This window comes from Colobus angolensis, unplaced genomic scaffold (genome assembly GCF_000951035.1).
Source record: "Colobus angolensis palliatus isolate OR3802 unplaced genomic scaffold, Cang.pa_1.0 Scaffold27, whole genome shotgun sequence".
Lineage (NCBI taxonomy): Eukaryota > Metazoa > Chordata > Mammalia > Primates > Cercopithecidae > Colobus > Colobus angolensis.
The window spans coordinates 2,634,033-2,651,544 of record NW_012115932.1 but is presented as its reverse complement, the minus strand read 5'-3'; the positions used below and the strand labels follow the sequence as shown (position 1 = coordinate 2,651,544).

Sequence of the window (17,512 nt, the reverse complement as noted above, 5' to 3'; positions counted from 1 at the left end):
CCTTCCTTTCCCTTTCCTTCCCTTTTCTTCTTCCCTTTCTTGACAAAGTCTTACTCTGTCACCCAGTCTCGGTTCATTGCAACCTCCACCTCTTGGGTTCAAATGATTCTCCTGCCTCTGCCTCCTGAGTAGCTGAGATTACAGGTGTGCACCACCACGCCTGGCTAATTTTTGTATTTTTAGTAGAGACTAATTTTTGTATTTTTAGTTTCACCATGTTGGCCAGGCTGGTCTCAAACTCCTGACTTCAAGTGCTCCACCTGCCTCCCAAATTGTGGGGATTATGGGCATGAGCCATCATGTCTGGCTAGGAACCTTTTCCTTTCCCTGCAGCTTGAACTGGGATAAGAGAGGATGGGTAGGGAAATTTTATTGTTATTTCTACTCAGCAATGTTTTGACCAAAGGATTTTTTTTGAGATGGGGTTTCACCATGTTGGTCACGCTGGTCTCAAACTCCTGACCTCAAGCAATCCAGGTGCCTCAGCCTCCCAAAGTGCTAAGATTACAGGCGTGAGCCACTGAGTCCGGCCTGACTTAAGTTTTTATGCTGAATTTCAATTACACATGATGAGATGCCCAGGCAATTCACGATTTCTGGCATATAGCTCCATCATTTCACTTATCATATAGTATTGGTATTATTGTTAATTTTAAGAATCAACTAGCTATCAATTTTCAGACTTTAGTGTGCATCAAAATTCTTCGAATGCCCCTCTGGTCCAAGTGGACTGGTCCAAGTGGACAAGAAAGAGTATGTACAGAAATTTGCATAGAGTTCCTGGTTTCTCTTTACCAGGGCAAGTTTCCCAGGTAATTCTGATGAAGACAGCCTGAGAACTGTACTTCAGTGAACTTTCACAAGGGAAGGGACTGGGTTATCTGTTGTATGCCTTCTCTTTGGTGCAAAGTAGGTGCTTAGTAAATACTTATTGAATGAAGGACAGACTGAATAAATAGATAACCTAAGAAAATAGGCTGAATAAAGAAATAGTAAATCACTAAGAGTTTTAAGTAAGGGTTTCAACAAAAGTCAGCAGAATGATCTGTAGAATTTTGGTGAAGGAACTAAACAGACTTTAGTTACATGGCCTTTTGTTCCTCTGGGTTACACACGAATGTTGGGGAAAAAATGCCAGGTTTAACTTAGAGATAAAAATTTCTCAGCACCAAAGTTTAAAATATTAAGTAGGAAGTTAAGGACACCAATGGTGTGGAGCCTTCCCAGTTGATACTTATGTATGAATTATGCAATATGAAATGAATAAATGATCTACATTTTACAGAGTGTGAGATGGATAGCTCTTAACTGTTCACATTTGAGTAAAATGGTAAACCTTAGAGCATAGAGACTTTGAGAAAGCCACTCATAATCTTTAGTTCCTAATTTATTCCTTGTAGAATGGGGCCAACATCCCTAGGTTCTGTGCTGAATGATAATCACTTCAAGTTTTACAATGCAGTTGTTTATTTCATTAAAGTAGTGTGTATTCATAGAAAATTCAGAAAATATAGAAGAAAGACATAATCTTTGTGCTATAATTCAAAGCTAACCCTCATTAATATTTGCAGCTAGTTTAAGTCAGCTGTGTATTACACCTGTGCAGGGAGCTGTCGGGAATGGAAAGGCACTATCAGAAGTCGGTGGTGTCATGGAGGAGCAGACCATTATACGAGCAACTGCAGGCCTTGCAGTGAAGACCAAGTGCGACAAATGCTGTAACAGAGTGTAGGTGGCAGGGATTAATTCTAGCTCCGGGTATCTGGGAAGGTTTCATGGGCTTAGTACATTTATATCGCACCTGGAGGGATAAGTGGGATGATGGGAAGCTGAGATGGTGTGGGAGTGAGGGAGGCATTTCAGATCCAGGGAGGCAGCCTATGGTGAAGGCAGGAAGGAGATTTCATGTTCAGGGCACAATGTAGCTCAGTGTAACTTAAAGAATGCTGAAAGGTGAAGAGTAGGAGAGCACATTCTTGGCATTATTAGGAACTTTGAAAGATTCACTGATCCAGCCCCTGCCAGAACACCCACAACAGATTAATATTTTAAAAGTTTTTAGTCTTCCTTGGCAATTACTCGAATACTCTATCATCCTAAGAGTCAAAAGTTTTCCTGGGAATTTGAATGTAAGGAGTTGTCTTCTTTTTTATTTTTCTTTTGGAGAAAAACTTGAATCAAAGTCATGGTGCTCTTAGTAAAATTGGTATTGAGTGAGAAGAATCAGTACATATTGGACTCTCTGGAAAGGTCTGTTGGTTGAGTAAGTGAATAAATGTGTGACAATGAACATTTGTACTTTATGAAGTCTTGAAAAGAATCATAAGTTGAGCATCCAGGCAGAACTGTATGCCTCAGTTACTGTGGACTTGAACTGCTTGATCTCTCTCTGACATCTGTCACCTCCACAGGGGAAGTTAATATCGAAACCCTCTGAGTCCTTAGAAGGGAAAAGTGAAATTCTAACATGAGATTCTAAATGAATCTGCTTTAAAATGCTAAACACATGTGTATTGAACAAAGAGATATTAAAAGCCTTTCGTTTTCAACCTCTGGCTTTCTGCATGAAAGACATTCAAAGGTAGTGACTGATGACAATCATAACTACATATAGTATAATTTAATCCTTACGTTGATGTTCATTGACTCTTCCCAAGAGAACCAGGTTACATTGGTTTTGTTTTGGCCATTGTTCTCAATATTTGGGTTGGTTCTGTTACCAGATCACCCACTGGTCTTTCATTATGGTTAAAATGCATTTGAGGGATCACAAATAGGGTGAGAGTGGTTGGGAGCAAAATCAAAAAATATTAAAATCTATAACTGGCTATAATCTAGTGAAAGTGATGGCATTTCTAGTGAAATGATTATGCTGGCTTCAGTTGTAATTTCAAATGAGTCTGGTGATGATACTAAGAATATAGCCAGATATGGTCAATGATCCACACTCCTGTGATATATGTGTGTGTGTATGTGTGTGTGTATATATATATATCATGTAAAGAATATAGTTTAATGGATGTGGGCTTTGGAGTCAAACTGTCTACATTCAACACTTGTTACTAGATGTGAAACCTTGGGCAAATTACCTTATCTCTCGGTAGCATTATCTGTAAAATGAGAAAAGAAGTAGAATCTCATAGGACTGTTGTGCAGAGTAAATAAATTAATACACACAAAGCACTCAGGACAGGGCCTTACACATGTTGTAGTGCTTGTGTTTGTTGTATTAACTGCTAAGTTGAGGAGCTGAGGCTCCTCCTGCCTCATTTTTTATGCTTGGCTTTGTGGGGTGGGTCGCTGTTACTGAAGCAAAGTTGCCACCTGCCTGTGCATCCTTTTCAGCTTGGGGAAAGATTTGCACCAGTAACCCAGAAGTGCAAGGCCTGATACCTTTGCTCAAAATCTGTCCCTAAGTCTGCAGGAACTCTGTGGCAATGATTCCCAGTAGAAATTGGGTTCCTTGCAATGGAAACAGTTTAAAACAAATGTGTCCTCAGTCTGTCTCCAGTTCCAAGAAGGACAGACAGACTCTTGATTTTGTGATCTGCCTCATTTCAAATCACTAAGATGACTTCAAATGTCTGCCTAGGGCCAGAGTTTGCACCTTACTATGTTTTGGCAAGAAACACTTGGCATTTGAGTAATCTGTGTAAAAGAGCATCCCTGAGGATAAACATCTTCTCTACTACACATGAATGTAGAATTCTTTCTCTCTTAAATTTCCAGTCAGACCTTGCGAGGGGAGTAAGTTGGGCCAGGTAGCCAGAAGTCAGTGTTAAGCTACAGCACCCTTGCTCTAACCTCCCTTCTCTGTGTCATTTCTAAGAAATTGTAATTTTTTCTTTCCCCATTGGCCACTGGTTGGTTGTCCTGTCCTCTACCTATTCACTGTCTCAAGCCTTTTTCCTGCCTTTCAGATCTGACTTCTAGTATGGGGAGACCTGTGTGGAGTGGGTCCTTTTCCTTAAAACTATTTTTAAATTATTTCATTGGCTGCTGTGCTATGAGAACACCATCTTGTTTTTTTTTAAATTCTTGCCACGAATGATGCCCTTCCCTCAAGGGCATACTCTGAGCTCTGAGGTAATGAATGCTTTTCAGGTTGATCATGTTCATCCCTTCAGGCTGAGAACACTTTCCAGAAATGCCCAAGATCTAAAGGACCTTGGCCAGTGGAAAAGGTAAACTTCTTGAAGTCAGTGGCCAAGAATAGGGGCAGCCACATGCTCTCCCCCTGGGATCCCAAGATAGTGCCACAACTCGGTACCATTCCACCCTCCACTGCTGGGAGAGAGGAGAGAATTTGCTTCATCTGTGCAGAATTCCCCCCAGGATCTTATTCCTCCCCTTTCTGCCCACCCCACCTCTCAAACAGAGTGATCGGTGCTTAAGTCAAAGAGGGTCTGTCTCAGGAATGCATGTCAATATCAGAAAAGGAGAGGAAGTCAGCCCGGCAGTGAGCAACCTTTACCCTTACATGGGTTCGGCCTCCTCAGCCTGCCCTTGTGGCATCCTGGGATTTTGGCAGCCTTATGGGTATCAGATTTTCACATGGATGAACTGTACTCTACAATTACTTCTGTGTGCTAGGAACCAAAACGCTTTCTTTGACATTGAAAATAGAGTTTTCTCCTTCTGTTTTGGCCTACTCTGTTGCAAGGGAGATCCATTTTTCAGGGCTGTGAAACTCTTGTTTACTTCTTCATGGAGCTCTGTGTCTTTGAAGGCTACCAAGAGGTAGTGACATTTCAGAGAAAGCCCCTGGCAGCTCAGGTGGGCTGGGTAGGGATAGGTGCTTTTTGGTTCAATATTTTCAATTTGAGAAGGAATCCTTATAGACTTAGAAAGACTTCCTTGGTTATTTCTGGGCAGTAGGCTTGGTCATGGATGCAAGAGGTTCTGCATTTCTTTTTCAAAGCAAAGGTGATGGTGCGGTCTATGGAAACAACTTTTCCAAAGAGGTCCTTTTAGTCATGAGGCATTTTGCTGTCTACCCTCCAGTGTGTGGGGTGGGAACAGCTTGGACTTCACATAGAAAGGACCCCACAGTTGTTTCCACATAGCTGTTTCCTGCATTGGGCCAGAGCAAGTCTCCGTGTCCTGAATATCTTCGGGAAGGATCATCTGCCACATAACCATCTGCAGGCATAAGTCAAGAGAAACTTTCGAGGAGCCTTAAGATTGCAAATGGGGGTTTTATGTCTCGGTTTAGGCATGCCTTGATGCTTTTCCTGTCCAGCATGGACATTATGAGAGCAGCTGCAAAAATCCAAACGTGATTTTTCAGAATTTGGGTTGGGGGAGGTAAAAACTCAACCTGCTCAGCCCAGATTGATTGCAATGCTTTGCATAATAATTAATGATGTACAAGCTGTTGCCTAATGGGCAGTTTTTCTGTGTGTGCCCTTCAGTTCTGACTAGCTGGAGTCCTCCATGATTTAAGGCACTACCCCTTTCCTTTATGTGTCTTAGCCTTTGGGTAAAGCTGCTGTAGTCATTATTATCTTTCTTTGGTGGTTGTTTCTTCTTCCTTTTTTTTTTTTCTTCTTTTTTGTAGGTCATTCAGTGAAACCTATAGTTCTCATTGGGCACATAGGTCTTTGCTTCTTTTCTTGACCTTAACATTTAAAGAGAGAAGAATACTTTCTGTATCTGAAAATCTCAACATCTCTGAGTGCTAGGCAGTGAGCAGTTGCCAGGGATAAATGATGCTGAAAAGAATTATCACTTCCTCTATGGCAGGTACTATTTCAACACTCCATGTATGTTAGCTCATTTAATTCTCTTAACTCTTTAAAGTAGGTTCTAATGTTCCTCCCATCTTACGGATGAAAAAATTGAGGCACAGAGAGGTTAAATAATTTATCTAAAGTCACCCAATTAATTAAGGAGTAAAGCTAGAATTATGGTGAAAGCTGCGTAGTGATCCTAGGAGAGAGGTACTATTATTCTCATGTTTTAATGAAGCCACTGAGGTTCAGGGAATTGTTGAAATTTAAGGCTTGTCTTAGCTCCAATGCAAGCTCTTGCCCAGTATACTCTACTGCTGTCTTTACTGTAAAAACGCCCTCATTTCTATCCCTTGGAGTCCCTAGACTCCATTTAGTTGAGCAAGTATTTACTGAAAACCCACTCGGTTCTAGGTCTTATGCTGGGCACTATGTATGCAGGGATGATTTTTTTTAAATTTTATATCCTCTTGTAGACGAGTCAGATCCTGCTGAGTAATTCAATTAATTTTCCTTTTTGGGGAGTCCAGAGGTGCCTTTTGGTCTTGAGTACCATGCTGGTCACATGGAAACTAGTCAAACTAGATACTAATATCTGTTGGTTGGTAAAAGGTGGTACAGGTATGTCATTGAATAAGCAATTTTGTTCTATAAATGTTTGTGTTGGCTTCAGTTAGTTCCATGATGGGCTCATGTCCTACACTGGCCTGATTGATGAACCTAAATACAACTTTTAATAGGATGTCACTTTTGGTTTTATGACTGTCACTTTCCTATTGGAGGTAGTAGACTAAACAGTTTAAGAGCGCAGGCATGGCCGGGCGCGGTGGCTCACGCCTCTAATCCCAGCACTTTGGGAGGCCGAGGCGGGCGGATCACGAGGTCAGGAGATCAAGGCCATCCTGGCTAACACTGTGAAACCCCGTCTCTACTAAGAAATGCAAAACAAAATTAGCCGGGCGTGGTGGCCGGCGCCTGTAGTCCCAGCTACTCGGGAGGCTGAGGCAGGAGAATGCCCTGAACCCGGGAGGCGGAGCTTGCAGTGAGCCGAGATCGCACCACTGCACTCCAGCCTGGGCGACTGAGCGAGACTTAATATTATGTTGGGAAAATCATATAACTAGACATCAGGACATGTGGATTACTGTTCCAGCTCTGATATTCATTATTAACTACGTGAATATTGTCATGTCTTCTGATATCTCATTTTTCTCACAGGCAAAAGGATGAGGTTAGATTAAGTGATGGTTAAGATCACTTATAAAATGCTAGAGTTCATGGAAAACACAAACCATGACTAGTCCTTTGGTCAATTTACGAGATTGGTTGTTGACTGTAGATAAATCCCTTAATTTTGTTGTCTTTGTTTTCTTGCCTTTCGAATGGCTTTGATAATTCCTGGTGTGCCTAATTTATAGAAATTCCATGAAGATTTAGTGAAATATTGGGAATATAAGTGCTCTGAATAATTAACGCATTACATGAACACAAGATATTATTCGTACTGAAAGTTAACAGAAAGATGTTGAGTTTCTCGTTACCTCCTTCCCTCCCCCTTCAAAAAAAAATAAAATAAAAAAAAAATAAAGACTTGAGTTAAAAAGGAGTTTGATCCTGGTCAGGCTGTTTCCTGGAGTTTATGGAACTCCTTGGAACTCTACAGGGTCAATAGGGGCTTTGTCCTGCTGCGGGTCAGTTTCCCACAGTTGGGGTAAGGCTGCCACACTTTTTCTCCTGACAACACTTTATCAAACACACCTGCCTCACAAAATGCGGCAATTCATTAGACAAAAGTGAGGTTTTGAGTTACAATAACCTCCACTTTGTTAAAAGCCCCCTCGGAATCTGAGATCTTCTCCGTAGGCCAGCAGACGTGCACGTGTCCCCTGGTTTACAAAGGCCTTATAAACTTAGCCTGATAAGTCATCCCCCAAATTCGTGTGCCATGTCTGTCTCTCAGTGGGGATATTTTTAACTCCTCCTTCTAACTCCTCTCAGTTCCTTTAAGGAAGTGTAATCCAAAAGGGTCAGGCCCTTGGCTTTTACTTAGGGGAAAACTTTGAAAGAATTTCTGAGGCTCCCTCTGGGGTAGGGTTGGCTTTCCCCAAAAGAATTGGCCCTTCAGAGCGTCTTTGCCACATAAGGGCTTGTGTGAGGCCTCAGGCACCAGTTGACGGCCGTGTCTTCCCCACGACAGATGGTCAAGCTTTCAATTTCAGCAAGTGATCCACTGTTGAGGGGGCAGGCGGGGGACTCTGCCAGCATGCCAAGTGACAGGCCAGCTTAGGGTAACAGAGATCTGGTGTGTGCCCGGCATAGCTTTTGTGCTAACGATGGGCTGCTGACAGGCGCCCTGCCCCGGCTCATCTTTGAGGCAGAAGATCCCCTGCTCCCTTGATTCTGTTTCTCCCTGGCAGAGCTGGTGTCCTGTTTGCCTGTCTTTCAAAATTCATTTTGGCACCAGATGGACCCCCTCATGGTGGCTAGCAGTTGTCTGACTTGAAGAAGTCAGAGGGTGTGCTGACAGCTCCTTCTAGCACAACCTGAATCTGGCTGTCGGGTCTGGGCTCAAATGGCTTAAACACACACAGGCGGCAAATATTACTAACCCTGGGGAAGCAAGCCGGGGCCCCTCTGGAGGGAGAATGGCAATGATGTCTACCTCCATCATGTTCACATTGCTATTGTTTGTGGAAATCATGATACTAATAATTACTCTTAGTAGTTTGATTAGTCTTATTTACTCTTATTAGCAAAATTGCTGTTATAGTACGATTGCTATCAATGGTACAATTAGTATTAACATCATTACTGCACTACTTCTGTCATTACTAAAACTACTGCATCATGATGGTTAAGAGTACAGTCTCTGGAGCTACACTGTCTGAATTTGAATTGAACACTGAGGTTCAGGGAATTGTTGAAATTTACCCAGGCTTGTCTTAGCTCCAATGCAAGCTCTTGCCCAGTATACTCTACTGCTGTCTTTACTGTAAAAACGCCCTCATTTCTATCCCTTGGAGAGCCTAGACTACATTTAGTTGAGCAAGTACTTACTGAAAACCCACTCGGTTCTAGGTCTTATGCTGGGCACTATGTATGCAGGGATGATTTTTAAAAAATTTTATATCCTCTTATAGATGAGTCAGATCCTGCTGAGTAATTCAATTAATTTTCCTTTTTGGGGAGTCCAGAGGTGCCTTCCTAGCTTTTGGGCAAGTTATTTCACTTCTCTGAATCTCAGTTTCCTTATCTATAAAATGGGATTAATAGCAGAGGTTACTTAGGAGGGTTGTATGAGAAAATGGATTTGTTCTTAGCATTGAACTGAGCACAAGGTAAGCTCCCAATACACGGAAGCCATTTCTTATGACTGCCGCCATCAGCGTACCTACCGTGTATGTGTTACTCTGCCTTATCTCTTATTCACAATTTCCCCACACAGTAAGGCCTGTTATTATACCAGTTTATAGATAAGGAAAGTGTGGTGCAGAGAAGTTCAGCTCCTTATCCAAAGTCACACAGGCAGTACCTGTCAGAGTCAGGATATGAATCTCATTATTCTGGGTGTTTCTAATGACTGTGGCCTTTCACCATATCACACCCAGTCTTGTTGTCAATTTAGTGATAATCAGCCCTCTCCTGGTGCTCGAGGTAGCTTAGAAATATGCCCTTCTAACTGGTTGTTCTAGAAAGCAGCAGCCAGTTTTCATGTCTTCAGTGTCTATGGATATAGGATTGAACCCCATCAAGATAGGATCACAACTATCAGCTCCACTGTATTAAATAGTTTCTGAAAGCCCTGCTGGGTAGATCAGCAGGACTACCCAGCACTTGCCTTCTGAGAGCTCAGATCAATAAAACATTGCAAAGGCACTTAGGATTTGGGCCACTCCCTCAATCCCCTTCCTGTACCAAACCTATCATATTGAAAGTGGGCAAGAATCAGTGACTGGCTGATTGTCCTGTGCAAGGACAGCGTGGGTCTTGGTAATGGGAAAGGGGAGCTCAAAATCGGATTTTGTTTCACACAGCTGGGCTTCAGCAGTATTCTGTAAGCCATTTGTCTTGGACAAAAGGTTGATCAACTTTGGCTTCTGTGGAGAGAATCTGAAAGTAGTGGCAAGTGATTATTTACAGGCCTGCTTTCATTGATGGTCAGTCAAATGTTGTGTGGTGTTAAAAAGTCATTTTAGGAAGATGTTTGCATTTTTAAATGTTACTCTTTTGGTTGAAAAAGCCATTGTTTGTCTCTAAAGAATGATTGCCACAACATACTCCCATCTTGGCAGATTCTAAGAGACCAGGGAGGAGAGGGATTCATCTGGGACTTCTCTCAGTTTCATGTTCAGAAATTGGCTGAACTCTGTATATCTTCGTGTAGTGCCCTTGTTATAGAGGACCCCAGTGTTACATGATTGACAGACGTTGTAGTCAGAGCCAAATTCAGACTGAGGCATCATGGGGTGATAGTTCTTCATAATCTATTTGTGTTGAGGTGGGGATTTTACTCCAGTGTGGACTTGAAGTGGAAGAAAGCGGAAGACAATTGAATTACAACAAGAATTCAGTTGACCAGCATTTTAATGCATTTTGATATTTTTAGGGAACCTTTGGGCCTGAAATCCACAAGCACATCACATCTAGGCCTGGTAGTAAAAGAGATGGCAAAACTTAGGTATCTTTGGAAATACTTCTTTTCCCAAACCTGGGCAGGTAGAGGATTTAATTACAGGTGGCAGACATGATTGCCTGAATATGACACTTTTAGTAGCTGCTGCTTTTCCATGATAGACTTTAACAACTGTGATGATTACATAAGAAATAACTCAGAAAGTTATAGGGTGACCATATAATTTATCACCCACACTGAGACATTTTTGAGAGTTAAAGTAGGCACTATTAATACATACACCAGTATGGCTGGTATAAACTGGGATTTTTCTTGGCAAATTAGGACCTTTGGTCACCCTAGCAAGTAAAACCCATGAATCTCACTATAGAAACAATTCAGAAACCAAGGTGGCAGTGAGGCAGGAAAATCTTTATTCAGTCACAGCTAGCTCTTGTCTACAGCAGACAGTTTAAAAAAAAAAAAAAACATTCAGGAGCTATTTAAGAAGTCAAAGGAGTTTAGTTTGTGAATTTTCCTTATTTCTCATGGGTACTACTAATTGAAACATTTTACTTGACAGACTAAGATAAAAAATGTTTACCAAATCCTTGTGTTCATCCACCATGTATTTGCCAGTTCATCATCTGTGAGTTTATAGGGCTTAAATTCCATGTTGTTGTTGAGGACCATGAGTAATTCTCAGACAGTTATGTCCAATTGGAACCTATCTTAAATTATGATGAAAGCCTTCCCTCTGTATGAGTGAAAATATTTCCTTGGAGCTTAATTCCTCTGTGAGATCTGTTGGCAGTGCTGAGAGTGTTTGTGTCATAAGGAAGGTCCAGCGTGGATACAAAACAAAGGCTAAGGCCACAGATTAAATACTGGCTCTAACACCATGCTGAATATTTCAGAAAACATGTAAAGAGAATCCAATGCACAACCCAGGGGTGACTTACCTCTTTTTTCCCTCCCATGTCAGAAACCGAAATGCTAACCATGATGATTTGTTTCTTCACAGGTTCTTCTTGAAATTCTTCCTCAAATGTAACCAAAATTGCCTAAAGAATGCAGGAAACCCACGTGACATGCGGAGATTCCAGGTGGGTCTGACTTGTCTTTCTTGAATCTCAATAACGGCATGAATATCAGGACAGGATAAAAAAGTCTTAGGCAGAAGATATGTAATTGTTTTCCCAGAGGCAAATAGCAGCTGAGGCCGTGGGTCCCCCAGGTATCTGCAATCTAGGAGTTGTTTAGAAGATAGAAGAGTGGAAACTGTACCACCTGTGCTCACTGGTTGTGACAATGGTGTTCTTTGAGTCTAGTTTTGGCTTCCTGAATGGACTCACACGCCTAAACCCCCAAAGATTAAGTAAAGGAAATAGAAATGATGAATTCTTTGCCTAAAATTTTGTATGCAGAAAACCAGCACATAAGAATAAAGAGGCAGGGTACAGTGGCTCATGCCTGTAATCCTAGCACTTTGGGAGGCTGAGGTGGGCAGATTGAGGTTAAGAGTTCAAGACCAGCCTGGCCAACATGGTGAAACTCCAACCCTACAGAAAAATACGAAAGTTAGCTGGATGTGGTGAATTTGCCTGTTGTCCCACCTACTCGGGAGGCTGAGGTAGGAAGATCACTAGAAACCAGGAGGTGGAGGCTGCAGCTGAGATCATGCCACTGCACTCTAGCCTGGGTAACGGAGTAAGACCCTATACCACCCACCAAAAAATCAAAACAGCAACAACAACAACAAAAACAGTAAAGATTACAACTGGTAAAACTGCTCTGCTTTACAATTATGGTTTTCTCTTCCTTTGCTTCTCTCTGCTCACCTCTTCCAATCATGGAAATTGTTAGTGGTAGCTGCCTATTGTAAATGAGCAGAGATGTTAGGAAGCATAACATCTCTAAAATGATATGGATAACAGTTCTGTTTCAGAAATGTCCTTAATTATACATTTACTAAGGGAAGAGGACTCACAAACAAATGCATTTACTTCTTTTTTTTTTTTTTTTTTTTTGAGACGGAGTCTTGCTCTGTCACCCAGGCTGGAGTGCAGTGGCGCCATCTTGGCTCACTGCAAGCTCCGCCTCCCAGGTTCACACCATTCTCCTGCCTCAGCCTCTCCAGTAGCTGGGACTACAGGCGCCTGCCACCACGCCCGGCTAATTTTTTGTATTTTCAGTAGAGACGGGGTTTCACCAAGTTAGCCAGGATGGTCTCGATCTCCTGACCTTGTGATTCGCCCGCCTTGGCCTCCCAAAGTGTTGAGATTACAGGCGTGAGCCACTGTGCCTGGCCTGTGAGCCACTGTGCCCAGCCGCATTTACTTCTAAGACACAAAATGGTACTTGGATTTTAGGAAAGGTTGTTGAGTCTAGACGTGGTGCTTCTCAAACTTAAAAGTGCTGAAAATCCCCTGAGGATCTTTTTAAAATGCTAATAGAGGTCTGGGGTGGGACTGGAATTCTGCATTCCTAACAAGCTCCTGCATGATGCCAAAGCCATGGCCCACACTTTGAGTTGCAAAGTTTTAGACCCTTGTGCTACTCTCCACCTGATGGCATGGCTAAATTATTTGCATGGTCAATGTTAGTTTCCCTGTCAGAGCAACGATCCATTTATGTATGCTCATATGGTCCATCAGGGAAACAGCATGGTGTTTAAAATATGCTTTTAAGTATATTTAGTCAGCTTTAAGTGTAGATTGAAATGTATGATCTCTGAGAGGATCTTGAAAAATATTAGCTGCACCTTCATTCTCTGATGGGAAAAAGGAAAGATGATCTTGAGCATTGATTGGGGATGTCAATATCTCTTAGTCTCCAAGATGATTTATTTTAAGGAGGTGAGACTTACTAGTCTCATTAAAGAACAAATGCAGTAGAAAAAAAGTCATGTCTCCTGAGATTCTGAGGTATTTCTCTAAAATCATCATCTTGGCCTCACCACCTTTTGTCTTGACACACAAGAATGGGGAGGTTTCTTTTTTTTTTGAGATGGAGTCTCACTCTGTTGCCCAGACTGGAGTGCAGTGGCGTGATCTCGGCTCACTGCAAGCTCCGCCTCCCGGGTTCACACCATTCTCCTGCCTCAGCCTCCAAAGTAGCTGGGACTACAGGTGCCCGCCACCATGCCTGGCTAATATTTTTGTATTTTTAGTAGAGACAGGGTTTCACCATGTTAGCCAGGGTGGTCTCGATCTCCTGACCTCATGATCCACTTGTCTCAGCCTCCCAAAGTGCTGGAATTACAGGCGTGAACCACCATGCCCAGTCAGAAATGGGGAGGTTTCTAGTTTCTTGGAAAATATTTTCTCTGGTCATCTTCTGACTTCAAACTTCTTGTTCTCATTCCCATAGAGGATTTTTTTGTGTTATGTTTGAGTCAGCTTTGCAATTAAGCTGGCAAAACCACACATGTGGTGCTATAAGTGTGTGTTGCTTAGGGTCTCCCTACATGAGGCGGAAGTTTGGAATAAACTGTTTTGTAGCTTTCTTTGGTCTTGACATGAGCCTTATATTTCTTTTGACCAAAGCTTGGGTTAGGAACAAAGTATAGCTGGGCATGAAACAATGTATGTCTAATAAACATGTCTAATGCCTAATGTATACCAGGATTAACTCTGCTGTACCTCTTACGGCAGCAGAGTTTGGGATGGACTTTGATGACATTGGGAACCTTAAAGAGCATTCATGTAGAACTTCCAGGGGCTCTCTTTTCTATGTGGAACCTACTGGTAAAATGTCTGAAAAGGTTGAATTATAGAAATATACCTCTTATACAAGATGAGAAACCAATTTAGTCTATTATTTTTGAGAGCATCTACAAAGCTTCTATTTTGCAAACAGAATAGTTATTCTTTGTTTAGTGGAAGGGCTACTGAGATGAGGAGGCACAACATAGATATCTGGAAAGTCTTATAATCCTTTGGCGCTTCAGTTTCCTCAACTGTAAAATGGAGTAAAAATGACAATTCTGCTTATATCACTGCATATGAAAGAAAGCAATATTTTGCGTGTATAGCTAATTTGTAAGTGATAAAATACAAATGCATGCCTTTGGAGAAAATCTATGTGATAAACTGAAGATGGATCATGAGTTCAGTCTAGGGTTTCTCAACCTGGGCACAGTTAACATTTTAGACTGGATAACCCTTTTTTAGGGGAATTGTGGGGGATGCCCCCATGCATTATAGGATGTTTAGCAGTGTCACTGGCTTCTACCCTGTAGATGCTAGTAGAGAACATCTACCTCCCAATCATGACACCCAAAAATATCTGCAGACATTGTCAAATGTCCCCTGGTGGAGAGGGAAGAGGCAAAATGGCCCCTGACTGAGAACTACTGAGTTAGTCCTATATCTAATAACCTCTGACAAGCTCTTACTGGTGACAGTGCCACTGTCCCAAAAAGTGCACACTTTGATTAAGCGTGAGAGCTGCCCAGCACAAAGTCCATACTGTCTTTCAAATAAATATGATTTATCTGAACTCTGACACTGACAATGCTCTTGCCTGTGATTCTCAAATGGGTCCTAAAATAGATCAATAGGGGCAGCTACCTTGGCCACCATAGAGTCAGTTTTTGAGTTAAAGATGAACCATGTCTTTCTTTATTAACAATGACAAATTCCTTATCGGATCTCAGGTGTAACCTGCTTTGTTTCCCATCACCCACTCTTTGCCGCCTAGAAGAGGATGGAGGAACCCATGGCAGAATGAACATGGACACATTTTATTTTGTATCCCTATACATTAATACATTTCTTTATTATTTTTACATAATCAACATTGGCTTTCATGCATGCAGGCACATAGATATTTGTGTAATTAGAGGATGGATGAATTGCCTCGAGAGTTAAAGCAAAACCTCAAATCTCTCTAACCCAACCTTTTATTTTTTCTTCAGTCTTTCTCTCTTTCATGACTATTCACTCCTACCTCTCTCTGTATTATTTCATGCTGGCAGCCATTACACCCTTTTTGAATCCATTTTTTTTCTTGAATTACGTAACAACAGTCGCTCATTCTGAACTGCCTACAAGGGATGCTATTTGTTTGCCTTTCTATAAATGTCGGTGTTCTCCTAGTCTCCTTCTGAGGTCCAGATCTTTTCCCATTTTATAGGCTCTTTCCAGTATCTTCTCCACTCACAGCATCTTAACCACTATTTATGCATTGAGGACTTTGGCATCAGAATATCTGAGACCTGACACCCAGGTTTAGATCTAACTGTCCAGATGTCTGCTGGATATTTCCAGGAACTTCAACTCAGTCAGCCCCAAACTGAACTCACTGTCATCCTCAGGTGTTTTTCTGTTGGTTTATTTTGCCTCCATCCCAAGCTTCTTAGGTTCTCTGTCTTGGTTCATTCCTAACTGCATTAAATGCTGGGAAGATGACTGTGTCTATATTCAGCATGTTCCATGTTCACGTGTATAAATGCATGTGTCCATGTGTTTACCTTTATGTGCTTATATTTATATTGATAGCGATGATGATGATAAAGCTAACATTTATTTGGTGCTTTTTTAGTGAGAGGCATTATGCAAAGTATTTTACATGAGTTATCATGTTTATCTTCAAAATACCCTTGTTAAGAATATGGAAATGTGGATTATTCCTGTTTTAAAAATGAGGAAACAGATTTAGAACAGTTAAGCAATTTACCCAAAGTCACACAGCTACTAAATGGTAAGGCAGTGGTATAACCCAAGCAGTCTGACTCAGATATTTTCTGATGTTTTGGAACAAAAAAGAAATTGTCCATAGTCTGTAAGCAGATATTTAGTGAGGCTATAAGGAGATCTTGTAACATCTGAGAGGCATAATGACCCCCCATAAATATGTACTGGAATCCCAGGAAAGCCTGAGAGGGATCTTCGAAAGAGGTGTTTGTCCCAGTAGAGCCTAAAGGTGCCATCTGCATGAAGAACGTTGACACACAACCAAAGTTCCTCATGCAGAGGGTAGAGTTGTGTGGAAGTGAGGGAACATGAACATTTTTCCAGAGTACAGCTACAGCGTTTATCAATTTTTACTTGCAGGGATTTTAGAAAAACAAGCTATTATTTAGCAGGCAATGTGAGCTTCACTTAACCTGTAAGGGGTTTGGTCAGTTCTGCAAGGCAAGAGAGCCCCTCACCTAGATGGGGCATGAATAAAGTGCCACCAAGACATCTCAGAGTGGTCTGCTAAGAAATCATACTACATTTCCCAAGTCTTAAGACCGAACCAAGACGAAGAGGATTAGTCTTTGCTGTAGCTGTCCTGGCTACAGAGGTGTGTGTCATAATGATATTGGTTGAAGATTGCTTATGAATAAGACATACACTTTTCAGCATTTTTCTCATAGCACACTAATGGGAGGCTGGTTTCGAATATTTTTATGTCTCTGTTGCTTCTGAGGGTGAGTGAAAGAGTGTCTTTCTGGCACAAAAAGTCTCTGGTCTCTTCCTTACATGTCAATGTGGCTTTTACCAGTTATACTGAAAACCTGAGTCCTGGCACATCTGACTGAAGACGCCCTCTCTTCGCTCCTAAGCAGGATCTGTGCAGTGGTCACTGCCGTTGCTTTCCTCCATCTCACTTTGCATGCTTGCCGGCCAGCCTGATCTTCATATAGCAACACCGGAGCGCATCTGCTCTGAACAGCAGTCAGGGGCCTGTGCAGGTGACTGAGGAGGACATAAGAAAGGTTGTTGATCTCTTGACATGGAAAGACATTCTGTCAAGCAAACTCAGCTTCACAGCGGCTGGGCTTCTGCTGTGTAAACAGAGATTGCTTAATTACACAGGTCATGTCAATTAGTGTGACCTTAGTGTTTTCAAGAAATTAATCACTTTCTGCAGAGCTGGGCTGTGTTCATACTTTAAGGCAGTATGGAATAAACCTTGTAGAAAATCTGGCACAATCTTTTTTTTTTTTTTTTTTTTTTTTTAATTTACAATGGATGCTTTCTTTTGAAATCCCTAGGCTGTGGTTAGGGTAAGAAATTTGCTTAAATACAACAGCGGATACTGGCTTTGTTCAGGACTGGTGAGTATGAAGAAGGCTGGAGGAAAGAGAAGGGGAGCAAGTTGGGGATGGAAATAGCTCATGACACAGTGAGAAATCCACTTATGACTAAACGAGCCCATTTCTTCATCTTGACAC

General features: G+C 41.7%; 1 protein-coding gene across 1 annotated transcript in view; it reads left to right on the top strand.

Annotated features, from left to right (window-relative positions):
* The window catches only part of EBF1 (early B-cell factor 1), a 403,442-nt gene that overhangs the window by 246,883 nt on the left and 139,047 nt on the right, over positions 1-17,512 (top strand). Inside the window, exon 7 of the mRNA XM_011947685.1 lies at positions 11,369-11,450. Coding sequence (XP_011803075.1) covers positions 11,369-11,450 — 82 coding nt within the window. The remainder of the gene's footprint in view (positions 1-11,368; positions 11,451-17,512) is intronic.